The sequence below is a fragment of the Geotrypetes seraphini genome, chromosome 7 (assembly GCF_902459505.1).
Source record: "Geotrypetes seraphini chromosome 7, aGeoSer1.1, whole genome shotgun sequence".
NCBI classification, from domain to species: Eukaryota; Metazoa; Chordata; class Amphibia; order Gymnophiona; family Dermophiidae; genus Geotrypetes; species Geotrypetes seraphini.
Genome location: NC_047090.1, coordinates 124,230,567 through 124,250,307, shown reverse-complemented (window position 1 = coordinate 124,250,307; position 19,741 = coordinate 124,230,567). Strand labels below are relative to the sequence as shown.

The 19,741-nt window shown below is 41.2% G+C and overlaps 1 protein-coding gene across 2 annotated transcripts in view; it reads right to left on the bottom strand.

Annotated features, from left to right (window-relative positions):
- Positions 1-8,092: 8,092 nt before the first annotated feature.
- The window catches only part of MIA2 (MIA SH3 domain ER export factor 2), a 194,700-nt gene continuing 183,051 nt past the window's right edge, over positions 8,093-19,741 (bottom strand). For both annotated transcript variants that reach the window (XM_033952217.1, XM_033952218.1), the window contains 2 exons: positions 12,686-12,917; positions 8,093-8,604 (listed from right to left, as the gene is read on the bottom strand). In XM_033952217.1, the coding sequence (XP_033808108.1) occupies positions 8,435-8,604; positions 12,686-12,917 (402 nt within the window). In that variant the 3' untranslated portion in view covers positions 8,093-8,434. The remainder of the gene's footprint in view (positions 8,605-12,685; positions 12,918-19,741) is intronic.

The window sequence follows — 19,741 nt, the reverse complement described above, 5'->3', positions numbered from 1 at the left end:
CCTCGGTTTACGAGCGCCCTCCCCCCCGCGATCTGGTACCCCCCGCTTGCGTTGCACCCCCCCCTGCTGTGATACGGAGATAATGGGAACCCGAAGGCCTTGAGCATGCGCAGATGCTCAAGGCCCAGCGCGAAGAAGGCAGATCTTCGGGCACCGGCACTGGCATGTCCTGTGCGTTGGTGCCGGTGCCAAATGGGGGTACGGAATGTGATCAGGTAGGTGCCTGGGGCATGCCGGATCGCGGCAGGGGGATGCGATGCAAGCATGGGGGGGGGCGCCATGAGCGGGGGGATGGCGGATCACGTGGGGGGGGGGCTTCATGAGCGCCGGGGAGCAATGCCGGTTCTTAGGGGGGGATTAGAGCAGTGCTGCTGGCCTCGGGGGATGGGGGTGGGTGGGAACGAATCAAGCGAGTTTCCCTTAGTTCCTATGGGGAAACTCGCTTTGATATACGAGTATTTTGGTTTACGAGCATGCTTCTGGAACGAATTATGCTCGTAAACCAAGATTCCACTGTAATTGTACTTTTGAAAAATTAATCAGTTCATGTTAGCCTATTCTACTCCACTCTGGATTGTATAGACCACAATCATATCTCACCTCAGTTGTTTATTCTCCAAGCTCCCCAGCCTTTCTTTATATATAAATCATTCCATTTCCTTAATCCTTTTGGTTGCCGTTCTCTGTACTTTTTCTAACTCTGCTATATCTTGAGATGGAATAATTCTACACAATAGGTAAGTGGCAGTCGTACCATGGAGCAATTCACAGGCAGCATGACATTCCTTTCCTAAGAATTCCTAACATTCTGTTTGCATTTTTGGCTACTGCTGCATATAGCAGAAAATATCAATGCATTGTCCACAATGACAGCTAGATCCTTTTCCTGGGTGGGTGGCTCCTAATGTGGAACCTAGCATAGTGTAGTTATAATTTGGGTTACTCTTCCCTATGTGCATCACTTTGCATTTACCTACATTACATTTTATCTGTTGTTTGGATGCCTAGTCTTCATGTCATCCTGCTCTCTCACAATTCACAAATGCTTTAACATTTTTTTTTTTTTGTCAACTATTGTTCTAGCCCATCATTCCCACTTCCAGACCACTTAAACTTATTTTAACAAGCACTGGGCTCAGTACAGACCCTTGTGATACTCCACTGTTCATCTTCTCCAACTGAGAAAATTGACTATGTAACCCTATTCTCTGTTTTCTATCATCCAGTTACCAATCTGCAACAGAACACTGCCTACAATTCCATTGCTTTTTAATTTCTAAAAGCATCCATCATTAGCAAATTTGTCAAAAGTTTCTGAAAATGTAGATACTTTATATCAGCTGGATCCTGTTTATTCATACTTTTATGAAATGTAGATTTGTCTTAGATAAATCTCTGTTGAATTTGTCCCAGTAACCCATGTCTGTATGTATTCAGTAATTTTATTTCTCTGTGGACAAGCAGGCATTATATTCTCACATGTGGATGGCATCATCTACACAACCTGGTACAGACACTGCCAAGTGCATTATCACTCTAAATCTTTAGGCAGTGCCCATGCCACAAAGGTGCCAGTGCCTGCCCACCTGACATCAGCTTGTGGGACCAGTAGTTCTTTAGTTTTCCGCAGTGTTGAGAAGCTGTCTCTTTGGTTTCTGCTCAGCACATCAAACTTGGATGTCTTTCTCTGCCTTCCTGGTTTCATTGTTCTCTTCATTTTTCTCATTTTTTATGTTATGCCCTCAAATTGTTACATATTCTTCCTTTTTGGCCTTTGAGCCACTTGACCTTTTTCATCCCGGGAGCGTCAACAGTTTTTAGTATACTTTTCACTCAAGCTTTCTGGGCCAATGAGCCTTTGTATCAGCTGTTTTTCCCTCGGTGTCAAAGGGTGCCAAGTTGCTTCAAGAAATGTATTCTATGTAATTGGACCATTTCAGGCTCTGACCACCATACTTGATGTGTTCAGTGTCTACTGCTTGACCACTGTGATCTCTGCATATGCAAAAGAAGGCTCTTAAAGCCCAACAACTTCAGTGTGAAAGACTTATAGGTTCAACATTGAGCATGGTAGGAAATTTGGGACATCATCTTCCTCCATGCCTCACTCATCGGGTAATAAGGTAGTCTAAGAGAATGGTGGCAATATTAGTAGGGACTTCACCTTGAAAAAGCATGGTTACGTGAAACATATTGGTGATAATTTGTCCCTGATTCTGACCACAATAAAAAGCTAAGTACTAACATTAACTTATTAATATCTATGAAATTCACTAGTATGGATAAATGTATATAAAAGTTACATTTAATCTAATGAAATATTGAATACAAATAAATAGATAAGGATCCTATGACGACAGAACAAATAAAGCCCTGTGTAATGAAAATCTATTGAACACAACAGAGTGGTGTTTCTAAGGATCAAAAAATTTTGGAAAGGTGTCACGGTTGATGGATATCTGAACTTTGTGTCCTCTTGATGTTATAAATGTAGGTATTTTAAACATATATATTATATTTCCCCTCTCCTGCCTTTCCTCCAAAGTATACATATTGAGATCTTTTTTATATAGATATACTAGCTGATGCCCCGGCGTTGCACGGGTATTTAATTATAGCAATAACACTGTAAATGGATTCAAATAAAGATACTTTATAGTGGTGAAAGAAATTATTTTTTTACAGCTTTATAAAAAGTACAATATTCAAATAATAATGTGAAATATTTGACAAAATGAATACAATACAACTAACACAAAACTTGATTATAAACAACATTTTTAGTTTCACCTCCAGGAGCAAGAACATATACATTCTTGGGTGAACCCACCCTTGAGCAAGCAACATAGAGTTGTCCATGGGAAAAACAGGGGGATCTTAAATCCACTCCACAGTATGTAATAGTCTGTCCTTGTGATTTGTTGATTGTGATAGAGAATGCAAGTCTCACTGGAATTTGCAATCTCTTAAACTGAAAAGGAAGATCTGTTGGAATAAGTGGTATCCGCGGGATAAATACGGTTTCACCTTGTCCCTTTCCGGTTAAGATAGTCGCTTCAATTACATTGGACAGTAACCTCTTTACACAAAGCCTTGTGCCATTGCAAAGTTTTGGTGGGTCAAGGTTGCTAAGTAAAATAACTGGAGATCCCACAGCTTTTTACATTTTTTCCATTGACATGAATGGGTGAAATATGATTTTATGTTTGTAGCTCCGCCCACGTGTGCAGGTGGGCCGCGAGACCCCCAGAACATATCACCCCAGGTAGTGAGGGATCTGCATATCAAGTTTCGTTCAAATCGGTCCCACAGCTGTTTACATTTTTTCCATTGACTTGAATGGGTGAAATCAGATTTTCTGTTTGTAGCTCCGCCCACATGTGCAGGTGGGCCGCGAGACCCCCAGAACATATCACCCCCAGGTAGTGAGGGATCTGCATACCAAGTTTCGTTCAAATCGGTCAAGCCGTTTTTGCGTGATCGCGGCACATACACACATACATACCTCCGATTTTATATATATAGATAGAAATGATAATTAACATTTGTTACATCAATAACAAAAATCAGGAAAAGCCATATTGAGATCTTTAAGTCTGTCCTCATACACCTTATGATGAAGACCACACACCATTTTAGTAACCTTCCTCTGAACCGACTCCATCCTTTTTATGTTTTTGAAGGTGTGGTCTCCAGAATTGCACACAATATTCTAAATGAGGTTTCACTAGTCTTATACAGAGGCATCAATACCTCCTTTTTCTTACTGGCCATACCTCTCCCTATGCACCCTAGCATCCTTCTAGGTTTTGCTGTCACCTTTTTAACCTGTTTGGCCACCTTAAGATCATCACATACAATCACACCCAAGTCCCACTCTTCTGTCATGCACATAAATTCTTCGCCCCTAAACTGTACCGTTCCCTTGGGTTTTTCAGGCCAAATGCATGACTATCTAATGAAGGCAGTGTGGAAAGAAAAGACCATGTGACCAATTTCCCTAGAACAGTGGTCTACTTAGTCCTTAGCCACACCTAACTAGTTAGATATGTATACAAATGTACTGGAGAAATTCATACCACTCTGTGAAGCATATTCATGGTAGACATTTTTTCACAATATCTAAGTGGGTTGATGAACACTGCTGATACTTCTAACAATTTGGAGAATTTGTTTGTGTGATTATCTGGGTTGCAACAATCATGCCAACTGCGGAAGTCTAAAAGAACAATTTGGAGAGTTGCACAGTAAGGTGCTCATTTCCAAAATAGGAAAATGACCAAACAAAACAGAAAATGGACCTTTTTCACAAAAATGTCCAAATCACTATTTTTGAAATTCATTTTTATGATGTTTATCTATGCATTTTGTCTAAACCTCAAATGGGGTGTATGGTGTGGAGGCAAGTTCTGGGCCAGCTTACAATTTGGACATTTTTCTGCAATAATTGAACACTGTAAAAACATCCAGGGCCAAAAAATAGGATTTTGAGGGCTAGATGTGTTTTAATAATGACTAAGTGCCAAAAGGGCCAAAATTGACTAGTTGACACCGCCCCCTCCCCCGCCCCCCAAAAAAAATAAAAAATAAAAATAAAAGTGATTACATACCAGATTGTATCAGTTGCAGCTACAATGGCCATTCTTGTTAGAGCAGCAAGCAGGTCCCTGGAGCAGACTAGCAGTTGGTGCTGTAAATTACAGAGAAGGGGATCCAGGCCCATATCCCACTCTAACTGGTGCACTGCCCTGCTAGGATGTCTGTGTAGCCAGTCTAAGTAAGACTGCTAGCCTGCAACATCCCAATGGATTATCTTTGTATGCTTTTCCCTTAGATCTTTTATGTTTGAAAATGGACCTTAAAGACACATTGAGCACAATTCTGTCTAAAATAGGGCAACTTTTGAACCAAAAAGATGGACATATTGCTGGTTCAAAAATGACCATGTTTACACTGGATTGGACAGTTTTTGCAAAACATTCCAAATCTGGTTTGGGTGTCATCCAAAATGCTCTATGGATCTTACTGTGGCATAATAGATACTGATTTCCTTCTTAGTTGCTACAGAAACAATTGAGTAGTATAAAATAGTTCATTCTGTTAACTGGCTATTTCACATATAACCCATTAGTCTAAATGCACTTTTATACTGAGGTAAGCTTTGAACAGAACATAAAAAGAAACCAGTTTGCCATCAATCCAAGCTTAGGGAGAAGTTGTTGTGACCACCTTGCTTCTGGCTCTTGGAATAAGCCTTGCCTTTTTTAATCTATGCCCAAAAGGCAACTAACTTATATATCAATTGATATGTGTTTCTAACAAATACATTACTACCCATCAAGTGATTGTTAGAATTTTTTTCATGGAATCTCTTCCATTAAATGAATTAAAAGAGCAAGTTTCAGCACATAAATGTCAAGAGTTATGAAATCCTCAAATTTTTAAGCAATAAAGCTAAAGTCATGAAAATTAAGCATATGTTGTTGTACTTCTTAATACTGAGAATTCGTACTTGAATACTAAACATCCTATTTGAAAAAGGAAGATGACATAGCAGAGATGAGTCAGACTTTCATATTCAGTAGTTATTGGTGACTACAAGTAGTCTGAACATGGTACAAAACCTAACCTGTAGCTCGGTGTATCGCAAGCTGTGCTACGGCACACCAGTGTGCCTCCTAAGATTTCAGGTGTTCCGCGGCACACTGGCAAGGATAGTCGTCCACACCACTGCCTGCCTAACATGACGTGTCTCTCGTACGGAAGTCAGCTGGCACAGATGACTCTCTTCCTGGCCAGCGTCTCTCTTCTCCCACCTCTCGGATCCCTCCACCAGCAGGGGTCACAGCCAGACGGGCCTCTGCACCTGTGTGGACGTTGAAATGATGTCACGCACACACATGTCGTCATCACGTCAATATCCGGGTGCCTTCCAGCCGAGGCACTGAATTTAATGTGCTGCTGGCCGGAAAGTTTGCAAGACACTGCTGTAGCTAGTGGGGAACAGTGATGTTACAAAGAAGTAGCTAAGGCTGCAAAGAATCTATTTATTTATTTTGTTTTCTATCCCATTTCCCCCAAAGAGCTCAGAATGGGTTACAGGTTAACATACGTAATATACAGTTAACAGGTTACAATTTGTCATAGTTACAGTACTGCAGCTTCTTTAGATTCCACATTTTAAACATGTTTACTGTAGGGTCCTGCCTGGCAATTCAATGGCAATGCAGTGTACTACCATATGGGTGCTGAAAAGTTCTCAGACCAACCAAGAAGAGAACATGGAGCCATGCAACTTATGTTATTACACGTTTTCACCCTTAAGTTCCACACACTTGGCACCTTGTGGCTGAAGTTTCTGTAACCCTTCCAAAAAAAATACTCTTGATGTCTGGTCACTGAAATACTGCTCCACTGCTGCAATCGCCTCTGAATCACTCAAAAATTGTCACCCTTTCAAACTTTTTAAGGTTTGGAAACAGAAAATAGATGGAGCCAGATCTGGTGAGTAGGATGCATAGTCTATGCAATGAAACCCCCAACTGTGTTTAAAAGATCCATCGTTTTGCCAGCTTTGTAAGCAGGTGCACTGTTTTGCAAACAGAACTCCTTTCTGCAGCTTCCCTCTTCTTTTTTTTCTTTCAATGCCTCTTTAATCAGCACAGCAAGTTACAGTAGTAGTCTGCATTAACTGTTTGGCCCCTTGGCAGATAGTCATTACAACACCTTCCTAATCCCAAAACAATGTGGCCATGACCTTTGCTACTGACTTTTGGGTCTTGAATTTCCTTGGGGAACCTGAGTCCCACCATTGCATGCACTGTTTTGTCTCAGGCTCATAGTGGTGTAACCATATTTCCTCAACAACTAGTCATTCCAAAATATTGGCACCAGCTCACTGAAAATGCTGCAAAATCAACTTGGGCATTTGTCACTCAATGTTTGCATCATACATTAATGGATTTCCTTTGGAGTTTTCTTCTGCAGGAATAGGAACTTCATGATAGCTCGGAAACAATGTCAAAACAGTGTTACAATTCTGCAAAGTGATACCTTACAAAATAAAATAACACTCTTAAGCTACAGTGGCAAAATAATGCTCAGAATTTAGGAAGGTGGTTGGGCTAAGAACTTTTCAGCATCCCCTCATACAAAGAACCTAGATACAGTTCCCAGCTCAGGTCCTCTGCTCTCCTAGTTGGTCAAGGCTGAGGATACTGCTGATTTAGGGCCCATGCTTATGTGTTCGGAAGGAGCTCTGGCTCATGTTCCCCATCCACGGGCTGTACAAGTATTGCAGTGACTAAGCTATGAAGAGAGATCAACTACAGTGGGGAAAAAAATCCTGGGCGATTCATGGTACCAGATCCCAACTGAGCAGAAGAAATCTGCTGTCTAATTGCTGCATAAGAACATAAGCAGTGCCTCTGCTGGGTCAGACCAGAGGTCCATCATGCCCAGCAGTCCGCTCATGCGGCGGCCCATCAGGTCCAGACCTGTCCGTAACCCTTTTCCTTCAGAAAGTTGTCCAATCCCTTCTTGAACTCCAATACCGTATCACACCCTCTGGAAGCGCATTCCAGAATGTATTTCAGATGTCAACTAGATTGTAAGGATTATGGAGAAGACTTAAGTGTATGCAGCATCATACAGATACATATAATAACTCTACAGAGATATTTACTATTAATAAGATGATGTACCATATAATCAATTCATTTGACAAGGAGAATAGAGTAATAAAAGTTGTGAGAAGACTGCAAGAGAGAGTATCAAACAGCCTGGCATTGGGGAAGAGTGGCAACTTCTTTCTAGATATTGTGGAGTATACAAATAGGATAAAACACGAATGCTGTGTATAAAAAAAAAACTTTGCTCATCTAAAAGTATATGAAAGCTTTCAGAAAATTTCTATACAAACAATAGGATTGAGTATGAAAATGGAGCAAGCTGACTGAAGTTCAAACTAGCAGGCTTCAAGGGGAGAAGTACAGAAGGAGAGCTTTGAAAAGCAACATTTATAAAGCCTATAACACAGGCTTTCAAATATTTTTAGTTTATGAGTTCAAAAATAAATATCTTTGAAATTCTATTCACCATTTGTCCAAACACATGTTTATTATTGTAGTACATACAGCTTTTGACATGCACTTAAGCGGTCTCAGCAAGGAGTCTAAACTTTTAAAAATTATTCTTTTTACTTTTTAATCAATTAAAAACATATTTCTTAATTTAAAATATTGCATGACAGTATTTTACAGTGGAAATCATTTATTCACAATATTCACAGTTTTAATCATCCTTATGTACACAACACTATCCTGAGACTTCTACTATTGTAAGCTACAATTTGAGCAAATATGCAATTAAGTAACACTAGTTACTTAAACTGAAGAATTTTTAAAAAAAGTTCAAAGCCAGGATGAAGAAGCTGTCAAGGTTCTTGCTGCATTTCTGCATTTACTGCAGAGGGGGTACTGGAAGAATGATGAGTGAGTTCAGAAGGTGGCTCATTTCTGTTTTCAGGTGGGGCCTGTGGTGGGAAAAATCCAGCTCTTTGTGGTAGAAAATTAGGCAAAGGCCATGGTGGAAATGGATTTCGCACTATTTCACAAGATGTAAAAATACAGAAATTGTTTTAGTCTGTTACATACTTAATATAATAACTTTGCAGTGAGACTAAATACTTGCAATGGCATTTTTTGTAAATTAGAAAATCATATCTACAAGCAACCAGATTCTGTTTCTTCAATGAATAGCAAATAAATGCCAGTTAAGAAAGGAAACAGTAACCTAGTCAAGTACAGGTACAGTGGTACCTCGGTTTGCGAGTGTTTTGCAAGACGAGCAAAACATTTGCAAAATCGGTGCCTCGGAAACCAAGCATGGCTCGATTTACGAGCGCCCCCCTCACAATCCGGCACCCTCCTCCCCGCGATCCGGCACCCCCCCCCGCCACTTCTTACCATTCGGGGCACCCCGAAGATTGGCCTCCTTGTCTGCTGGGCCTTGAGCATCTGCATGTTCTGAATGTGAACTCGCAGGCCTTGAACATGCGCAGATGCTCAAGGCCCAGCAGATGAGGAGGCCGATCTTTGGGGTGCCCCGATGAGGGTAAGAAGCGGCGGGGGGGGGGGGTGCCGGATCGTGGCAGGGGGTGCCCAATCGCGTCGGGGTGATGCCAGATCGTGGCGGGGGGTGCCCAATCGTGTCGGGGGGGGGGTTCCAGATCGTGGCGGGGGGATGCCCAGTCGCGTCAGGGGGGTGCCGGATCACAGGGGGGGGGGGGGGCCGTATCGTAGGAGGGGTCTTCGAGGGGAGCAATGCTGGTTCTCGGGGGGGGGGGGGGGAATGCATCAAAGTGAGTTTCCATTATTTCCTATGGGGAAACTCGCTTTGATAAACGAGCATTTTGGATTATGAGCATGCTCCTGGAACGGATTATGCTCGTAATCCAAGGTATCACTGTAGTTCTAATTAGAAGTCAACCCAAATCCAAGCTTGTAATAAAAACTAGGAATAAACCTTTTTCCTGAAGCAGAAAGACTCGCAAAAAATTAGACTACCAATTCAGAATAAGAGTTTGGCTATAATATAAACAAATGAGATGTAAACCTTTACTCCAGACACACAAAGAAGCAATATCTGGAGAGATGTAAACTTTTAAAAGTTGGAAAGTACAAATAAAATAACCATTTCATGTTTCTTAAGTACTGTATTTAGAATCTTATTTGTTGTTTAATGTCTGCTTTTTGATACATTTGGCTAACATGAATTGTATCAGATTAGGACCAATTATCTTGCACTGCCCCACTCTGCATGTGCCTTTTAATTTAAATATTTTTATAAATGAAATTGAACCAGTTGGTTCATGCATGCCTGAAGCAGGTACTGAATCAGAAGGAAACCAGGATAAAGGTCAGCTGCAGCTAAACATGAACCAAAAAAACAAATATTTGACTTCTTAATCCTAACCTGTCAATAATGTGATCATTTGTGACAAATGAAAAATAAACACAAGCTTTGTTCATTCGTATGTTTTCATTTATGGAGAAGACTATGAAAAACCTGGATTTTTGTAAAGGTTGTAAGCACTTTAGACTAATAAGCTCTTAAACTGGAACACTATTTCCCATACAAAAGCATCAAGTGACATTCAGAAGCAGCATTTTCTTTCCACTTTTAATTTTTGACTTCTGTTCAGTTGTCATGAAAGAATTTTTACAAGCAGTTGAAATTTTTGTTATTTTTTGCCAGACAATAGTATATGCCTGAATCTCTGGCTTGTGAAGGAATTAACCCCCCTCCCTTTTATTAAACCATAATAGCGGTTATTAGCGCAGGGAGCTCTATGAGCATTGGGAGCAGCGCAGAGCATTCAGCAAGGCTCTCTAAGCTAATAACTGCTATCACGGTTTAATTAAAGGAGGGGTGTAAATGTGCTAATACTTCAGTGGACAACCCACTTGCTTTATAAAGTTGTACTAAAAGTAACAGGAACTTATTTGACATCAGCTGCTGCTTATTGACCTTTTCTGTGATATTCCCTAATGTACAGTTTAATAAATATAGGCATTTACATTTATAATAATAATAATAGCTTTATTTATATCCCATCATACCTTTTCAGTTCAAGACGGTCTTTGCAGTTCTATACTGATTTAATCTTATTAGACTCCAAGAGGCTAACGTTTGGCCAGTGGGAGGCAGCCTGCATAAGTGCCATGGTCAGTGCTGATAACGGATATTCAATGACGAGCATTAAATATCCAATGGGTGTTTTTGACTGGTGAATATTCAGCACTGGCCAGTAGAGAATGACACAGTGACAAAATTCATCACCGTTCCCGTCCCCGCGGATAACCGCGGGAAACCATCTTCATGTCATTCTTTAAGGAGAGAGGGAAGAATCAGAGTATGAATGGCCACAACCACTGACCCTCAAGCTTTGGGTTGAAGAATGCTGGTGTAGAAGGACTGAGCTTGAAATAGACACTACAGAATGACAGTCTCGTATCCAGAGCAGATATTGTGATGTCATAATGCCTCATTCCACCAGTGCCTAAGAGCCAATCACATCAGTGATGTCACAATGGCTTCATTATCCTTGGCTCACATAAGAATCAGAGTATGAATGGCCACAACCACTGACCCTCAAGCTTTGGGTTGAAGAATGCTGGGTAGAAGGACTGAGGTTGAAATAGACACTACAAAATTCCATAGGATTATTTCCCGCGGTTATCCACGGGGATGGGGACGGTGATGAATTTTGTCACCGTGTCATTCTCTACTGGCCAGTTAATAGCGGGCAAAGATAGGCCTATTTATGCCATCCAATTGCTAAACTTAGCCGGTTACACTTTTAGGCACTGACCACTGATATTCAGCAGAGATAACTGGCTATCATGTACTGAATAGTTACAGTTAAGTGCCAAAACACTATTTAACTGGTCAGCGGTTGTATCTGACTAGTTTAAAAAAAACTGAATTTTTTAAAATTTTTTTTTTTGGGGGGGGAAATCTTTATAAAACTAAATAAGGCTTCCAGAATTTAAATACCTATGCTCACTGTGCTTTAGTTTCTATAAGAGGTGAGTGATAATGGTTGAGAATAATATTGAAAATGCATCTTCCATAATGGCCTGGATAGCATGGGAATGTATATGGCAGAGAATCAGAGAAGATAACAACTGGACAGGCTAACTAGTTCCTAAACACTATTATCTATGTATCTGCTGAGAAGGATTGGCCTCCTGGACTGTGCAGAATATAAGGGTTCCTTTTACGAAGCCGCGTTAACGCGCGTAATAGCTCGTGCTAATTTGCCGGCCGCACTAGCTGCTACCACCTCCTCTTGAGCAGGTGGTAGTTTTTCGGCTAGCACGGGGGTTAGCGCGCGCTAAAAAGTTGCGTGCGATTAAGCCACTGACGCGACTTCGTAAAAGGAGCCCCAAATGTTTATGTAAATAAATATATGCTATGTTATTTTAGGAAATATTTTCAAAAATGAATGTATTGCAAATGGAGATAAATATAAATCCAAGCATATGGGGGTTGATTGAAAAGTAATAAGCCTGCCTCTTTTTCTTTCCGAGAAGTAGACATGCCAATGCTGTGCTGGTTCTTGTGAAGTTCATACATCGACATTTCTGAACCTGCAGTTGGACTGGGTCACAGCAAGAGAAGAACGTCATCTGTTTTGTCATGGCAGATGAGGAAGATATGTCTGTGAGAATATGCCAGAGGTGGATGATTGAATTTTGTGTTAAACTTGGAAAGAGTGGTAATGAAACTTTTGAAATGTTATGGCAACCCACCTCTGGCATATTCTCATAGACATGTATCTTCCTCATCTGCCATGACAAAATGGATGAAGTTCTTCTCTTGCTGTGACCCAGTCCAACTGCAGGTTCAGAAATGTCGATGTATGAACTTCGCAAGAACCAGCACAGCATTGCCATGTCTACTTCTCGGAAAGAAAAAGAGGCAGGCTTATTACTTTTCAATCAACCCCCATATAAAACCCAAAAAGTCAATATTAAACTTTGTGCACAGTATAAATATATGTTAATGAGAAAATATGCAAAACCAAATTTTAATAATAAAAAAAATCTGGTTTAAAGAAGTAAAAGAATACATTTTACTGCTCAAAAATGTTTTTTAAATGCCTCAAAAAGCTACATACTTGCTGGTGGAGGATGAGGTACACCTGCAAAATCCCTTGGGGGAAAATATTCTCGTGGTCCATACATTCCAGGATGTGGAGGTGGAGGAAAAAGAGGGCCTCGTCTCAAAAAAGAGCCTCTTGGATCCATTGGGAACAAGGGACTTCTGATTGGAGGGTAAGGTGACGGTACATAGCCTGGGCCACTTGCCTCAATTCCAGGTAGATGTCTATCAGAAACATTTAGCAAACCCTACAAAAATAACAGAGAATCTTCATTCTTACTGGAGTATCTTTCATATGGTTATGAATCAAATCATCAACAAACTAAAGGGAAGCTTAGGGCAATTTGTAAATCCAAGTTTTATTTAGGTTCTTCTTCAAACTTCCTATACTCATCTAGGCAGGGCTCATGACGGCAGAAAAGTCTTGACACATTTTAATTTTAGAATACTGTATATAGATTATTATAGAGAGGCATTTCAATTGTATGGCTAATCACAATAAAATTATTATTCTGAAAGAACTCTATATATTTTGGGAGGAGAAGAGGACATAGTACCTTAGGAAGAGAAAATCATTGGTATATTATGACAAGTATTTAACTATTTAAGATTAAAAATACATTATGTTTTGTTACTGATAAAAGGAAGAAATGACACAATACGTTACCATCAGGAAAAAAAAATTAAATGTTACAAAATTAAACAGAAACATTGTAGTTGTTCATGTGTAGGAACAATTATGGAAAATTGTGAGATTTAATGGGAAGTTGTGACTGAAATATTGAAGAATTCTCCAACTACAAATTAACCTTACAGAGACAATTAGTCATAAGAAAGCCAAAGTAAAAATTCCACAGAGACAAAACTACAACTAATTCTTTTATTCAGTACAGTTAACAGTAAAAGGAAGCAGTCGCCTCTTGCTGTAGTCTATACCAGTGTTCTTCAACTACCGGTCCACAGAAATTTCCTGCCGGTCCACAGAGCCAGCATGTGCATCAGGCCCAAAACAGTGTTCTTCAACTGCCGGTCCACGGTGTGATCGATGCAGCGTTATCTTTGAGCCAGCTCCCTCTTCCTAACTGATTCAGTGCACAAAGCCACAGGCAGTGGCTCCTACGAGCATCCTGTGCCTGAACCAGAAGCCTTCTCTCTGATGTTGCAACGTCAGAGGGAAGGCTTCCAGATGAGGCACGAGATGTGCAAGGTGCAATTAGTACTATTATGGGGCGAGGTCTGGGGTGGAGATTGGGTAGAGATGGGCGGGGTCTGGCCCATGACTTAGCCCAGTGTTCTTCAACCGCCGGTCCACAGACCGATGCCGGTCCACAGAATAATTCTTTTATTTCTGCTGGTCCATAGGTGTAAAAAGGTTGAAAAACACTGGTCTATACAATCACAAGATGAAATAATGCAACTGCGAAGAATGAATCAAGATTGTACTTGGTTGATCAAATTCCTTACTACAAAAAATACAAGAAAATGGTTGGTGCTACTACTCACATATTTCAGCTACTGCTCACAAGTTTCAAACTTGTGCTAATTCAGTTCTTTTCAGTATTATTATCGCATGTCCAGAAAATTCAGAAGTGTTTAGGTTTGGACTATGCAGAGCAACCAGGAACTGTGGGACTTTATTAGTCTTATTCATTTTATCCAACAAAGTATGGCGGGAGAACATGGAATTAGATCCTATACCTCATCAACTGAACAGAGATAGTGAAGTCTTAAGAGCTGGGGAGTTTAAGACTAGAGACTGGTCATCGTTCCCCCTCTACTAAAGCCTCTATATATTCTCTGTTCATAGCACAGCTGGTATTAGCAGCTAGGACTTAGGCCAGGATTCTCAAAAAACTGCGTTAAAAAGCGATGGTCTGCTAATGCTGCCGTTTTAATAGCAAATTTAGAAAAGCAAGTCATTCTCAAAAAAATCACGCATGCAAATAAGGTCAGCGGACAGCAGCAAAGATTTGCTAAATTTGCATGTGCCCATCGCTGATGATAGTGATGGACACATGCGCAGAAAAAACGCTAAAAGAAAAAAAACAGAAACACAATAGCGGGACAGATGTTCAATCTCTCCTGCTGCCAACCAACAACCGCCCCCCACCACCAACAAATCTCCCCCCCCCCCCCGCAGTAGGAGAGATGCCCACTCTCTCCCACTGCTAAACAAAACCACTGCCCACCCCCCTGCAGCAGAAGAGATGCCCACACTCTCCCACTGCCAAGCAAAATCACCACCGCCTCCCAGCTGCTGGAACCCTTTTTAAAAATCGGCATTACGTTGGACAACCTCCAGTCTTCAGATACCATGCTAGATTTTAAAGATAAATTACAAAACACTAACAATAGCTCTGCAAGTTCATTTTTCAATTCTATCAGTACTCTGGGATGTATACCATCAAGTCCAGGTGATTTGCTACTGTTCAATTTATCAAACTCCCTCATCTCCCAGTGTCAAAGAGATTTGTTTCTCTTGCTCATCAGCATTGAATGCCTCCAATGCTTTTTAATGTTTTAGCAGATCTTTGTTGGATTTGATAGTGCTTTAATATTAAATGGTGCATGGGTGCTGATGACTTGCAACTTTGCATATCAGTAGGATCTGACTACTGATATGCACAATCTGACAGACTGAATAGGGTTGACATAAGAATAAGATAAAACTTAATCCCTCCAAATCTGAGGCAATCTGATTTAGTCAGCTTAATATGCCATTTTTGATTCAGTCTACATTTTCAGGGCCAGTAATTATATTACAGGAGAAAGTACAATTATTAGAGGTTACCTTTGATCATTCTCAGTAGTATTTAAGGGCTGTTTTAAGCAACTTTGCTTCTTTGTGCTCTTATTTTCAAAAACTCCAGTCCAATCTGATTCATTTTCAAATGGTGTGTCTTTCTTCACTTCCCCCAATGACATATTTGGTTAATAATAACAACAGTTTATATACCGTAGGACTGTGAAGTTCTATGCGATTTACAATGATTAAAAGATGCTAGAGATTGAGTAGAATTAACAAAGTTAAGAGCTAGTGATAAACAGCTCTAGAGATCAGATATTGTGGACTAAGATTGTATAGGTCAGTTACCTAAATACTTCAGGAACAGATATGTTTTAGGTGTTTCCTAAATTCCCCTTAAGTAGTAGCCATAAGCAGTTGTTCCAGGTCTTTACCCCATAACACTGCCTGATGTGCGAAAAGATGTTGATGATGTTTTTTAAATTTACATCCTCTAACCGGTGGGGAAACAAAATTCAAGTTTGAGCTTCTCTTAAGTCTGTTGGTTGCGAAAGAGAAAAGGTCAGTTATATATTTAGGGGCTAATCTGAATAGTACCTTAAAGCATCCATCCCAATCACTTTTCAGAATCTTATTTTGCTCACTTCGGACATTCTGGATGGACCCTTTACATATTTCCAACATTCTGTTCAGTAAAGAATAATAAAAAGGCACTGAATAATTGCTTCCAAAATGTTCTAATGAAATATATTGTCCATACAATAATAAGTAATAGAAGCCTTAGTGGATGAGCATGTTGCAGCTATCTACGCATTTAAGGATTTTATACAACATTGCTGTACCCTATATGGTTCTCTATTAGTGAAGCACAGCACAACTTGGACCCCTGAAGGAGTGTTTCTCCGAAACACAGACCATGTTGGGTCCGATCTTCATGTGTATGAGAGCTATCATTTGAAATATAATTTTTTATTGACTTTTAATAAAAGTTCCTGTACCTTGTACATTACTTTCTGCAGTTTCTTTTTGTTTTTAAGGTCTTGGGAAGGCAATAGGACTGACATGAGAAAAGCTAAAACCATTTTAGATAAAAAGGCTACATATGAGGGACTACAATTATGAAGAATAAGATGAGTGTTTGAAGTTTGCCTACTAAGAGAACTTTCCAAAATAGACATTTCAGCTCTATTGATTCTGTAGATTCAAAGACATTTCAAGAGCTGAAACACTGTATGCCATAACCTCTTCATAAATAATGGACGCAGCAATACAGAATTTCACTTATGTGCAGCTGGTGCTCTGCTTTTGTACTCAGATAGGTTTTTATTGAACAGATTTCTAAAGCAGATATGAAAGGATGAATACTGAAGGTAAAAAGGGGCTGATCTTTTTCCATGTGCACTTGACAGAGAAACTATGTGCCTCTGCCCTTTGTGCTAATCACTACATTCAGAGGAAGATTCACAATAAAATCTGATGGGCTGCTACTGTAACGATTTCAAAAGGCGAATCATTCTCAAAAGACCCCACATGTAAATGAGGTTTGTAGATGTTCACTTAGACTCGCTAAATTTACTTGAGTTGCTGGTGGTAGCGATCAGCACATGCACAGAATACACCTGCATATTTTTTTTTTTTTTTAATATCTTTATTCGTTTTTACATTATGCAAACAAGTGTACAATAATTCAAGTCATACTATACATTCTTCACTTGAAACTCTACATTCATTTTATACCATAAACCAGTGTTCTTCAACCTTTTTACACCCGTGGACCGGCAGAAAAAAAATAATTATTTTGTGGACCGGCAAACTACTAGGACTAAAATTTAAAAATCCCGTTTCCGCCCCATCTCCGCGAGCTCGGTCCCCACAAATCATCTGATCCCATCCACACAAGCCTCAGTTATGATTTTATATTGAATGTATTTTATTAAAGTATAAAAAGAAACAATATTCTGTAGAATTGTCATTTTATAAATACAAATAATTCAGAGCAAGGATCAACAAAACCCCTGTCTCCCCTCCCCTTCACATATATCCCCTCTTCTATCAAGAAAACTGAACAAGCCAAATTATTACAGAATGCTACACAGAAATATCATGCTAACAGAATACTGAAGTAACACATGACAGGAATAGTTTTAGGGGAGTGCAACTAGGGCAACTGCCCCCTGGTCAGAGAGCGCCCTAAGCCAGCTGAAAGCTAAAGAAGCACTGCCTGGGTTTTGCAGTCCCCAGTTATGTCTAACACCAGCTCTAGCAGGATATATATTTCAAATCTGATATATTCTAATCACAAAATAGAAATAAAATTATTTTTTTCTACCTTTTGTCGTCTCTGGTTTCTGCTTTCAATCTTTTTTTCACTCTCTTCCTTCCAGCGTATGCCCTCTCTGTCTCTTCAATCCAGCATCTGCCCCTTCCATCCACTATCTGTCCTCTCCCCCTTCCATATGGTATCTGTCTTCTTTCTATGTCCCTCTCCCCTTTCCATCCAGCTTGTGCCCCTCTCTCCTATTTACATGATTCATTCCAGCTTCACTGCTCTCTTCATTTTTATCTCTCCTACACCAGATCTATCATCGTTGTCCCTCTGCTTATTTTTCTGCTGACCCCTTCCTATCATCAATCTCTCTACTTTCTCATGCCTGTGTCTCCCCTTCCCCTCCTCTAATCTCTCTGCCAGCTGTTTCCTTCCTTTTTTCATTCTCCCTTCCCTCCTCCTCCTGTCCAGCAGTAACTCTCTTCCCTTCCTCCCCTCCCAGCAGCATCTCTCCGTCTCCCTCTCCAGTAGCAGCTGTCCCTTTTTTTTCCTTGCCCAGCAGCTTCCCAGATTCCTTTCCCTCCTCCCCTCCCAGAAGCATCTCTCCTTCTCCCTCTCCAGTAGCAGCTGTACCTTTTTTTCCTTGCCCAGCAGCTTCCCAGATTCCTTTCCCTCCTCCCCTCCCAGAAGCATCTCTCCGTCTCCTTCTCCCTCTCCAGTAGCAGCTGTCCCTTTTTTTCCTAGCCCAGCAGCTTCCCAGATTCCTTTCCCTCCTCCCCTCCCAGAAGCATCTCTCCTTCTTCTCCCTATCCAGTAGCAGCTGTCCTTTTTTTTCCTGGCCCAGCAGCTTCCCAGATTCCTTTCCCTCCTCCCCTCCCAGAAGCATCTCTCCTTCTCCCTCTCCAGTAGCAGCTGTACCTTTTTTTCCTTGCCCAGCAGCTTCCCAGATTCCTTTCCCTCCTCCCCTCCCAGAAGCATCTCTCCGTCTCCTTCTCCAGTAGCAGCTGTCCCTTTTTTTCCTAGCCCAGCAGCTTCCCAGATTCCTTTCCCTCCTCCCCTCCCAGAAGCATCTCTCCTTCTTCTCCCTATCCAGTAGCAGCTGTCCCTTTTTTTCCTTGCCCAGCAGCTTCCCAGATTCCTTTCCCTCCTCCCCTCCCAGAAGCATCTCTCCTTCTTCTTCTCCCTGTCCAGTAGCAGCTGTCCCTTTTTTTTATCTTGCCCAGCAGCTTCCCAGATTCCTTTCCCTCCTCCCCTCCCAGAAGCATCTATCCTTCTTCTCCCTCTCCAGTAGCAGCTGTCCTTTTTTTTCCTGGCCCAGCAGCTTCCAAGATTCCTTTCCCTCCTCCCCTCCCAGAAGCATCTCTCCTTCTCCTTCTCCCTCTCCAGTAGCAGCTGTCCTTTTTTTTCCTGGCCCAGCAGCTTCCCAGATTCCTTTCCCTCCTCCCCTCCCAGAAGCATCTCTCCTTCTCCCTTTCCAGTAGCAGCTGTCCCTTTTTTCCCCTGCCCAGCAGCTTCCCAGACTGATAGTGGTTTTCTCCCCTCCCAGCAGCTCTTCTTACTTCCCAGCGCAGCGATTCACGAAGGCAGCCTCGGGTCCTTTGTTGGGTCGCGCCGCCTCTGAGGAAAGAGGAAGTTGCATCATCAGAGGTAGCCGCGACTCAGCAAAAGCCCCGAGGCTGCCTTCGTGAATCGCTGCGCTGGGAAGTAAAGGAGAGCTGCAGAGAGGGGAGAAAGCCACTGTCGGAGGCTCCCCAAGATCTCTCCGGCCTAGCGCACGCTTCCGATGCTGATCTTGCCGGTCCTGCGCGGACCGGCAGGAAGTTCAAATGAGTCAATCTTGCCGGTCCTGTGCGGACCGGCAAAAATTTCCTGCGGACCGGCGGTTGAAGAACTGTGCCATAAACTATCTCCCCTCCCTCCCTTTCCATATATTACCTCTCATAATGTCATATAACCCACCCATCCCTCCTCCCCCCTACATATATTTAATGGGGATAAATATAATTATTTATTTATTATAATACTCAATTAATGGTCTCCACACCTCTTTAAATTTCTTA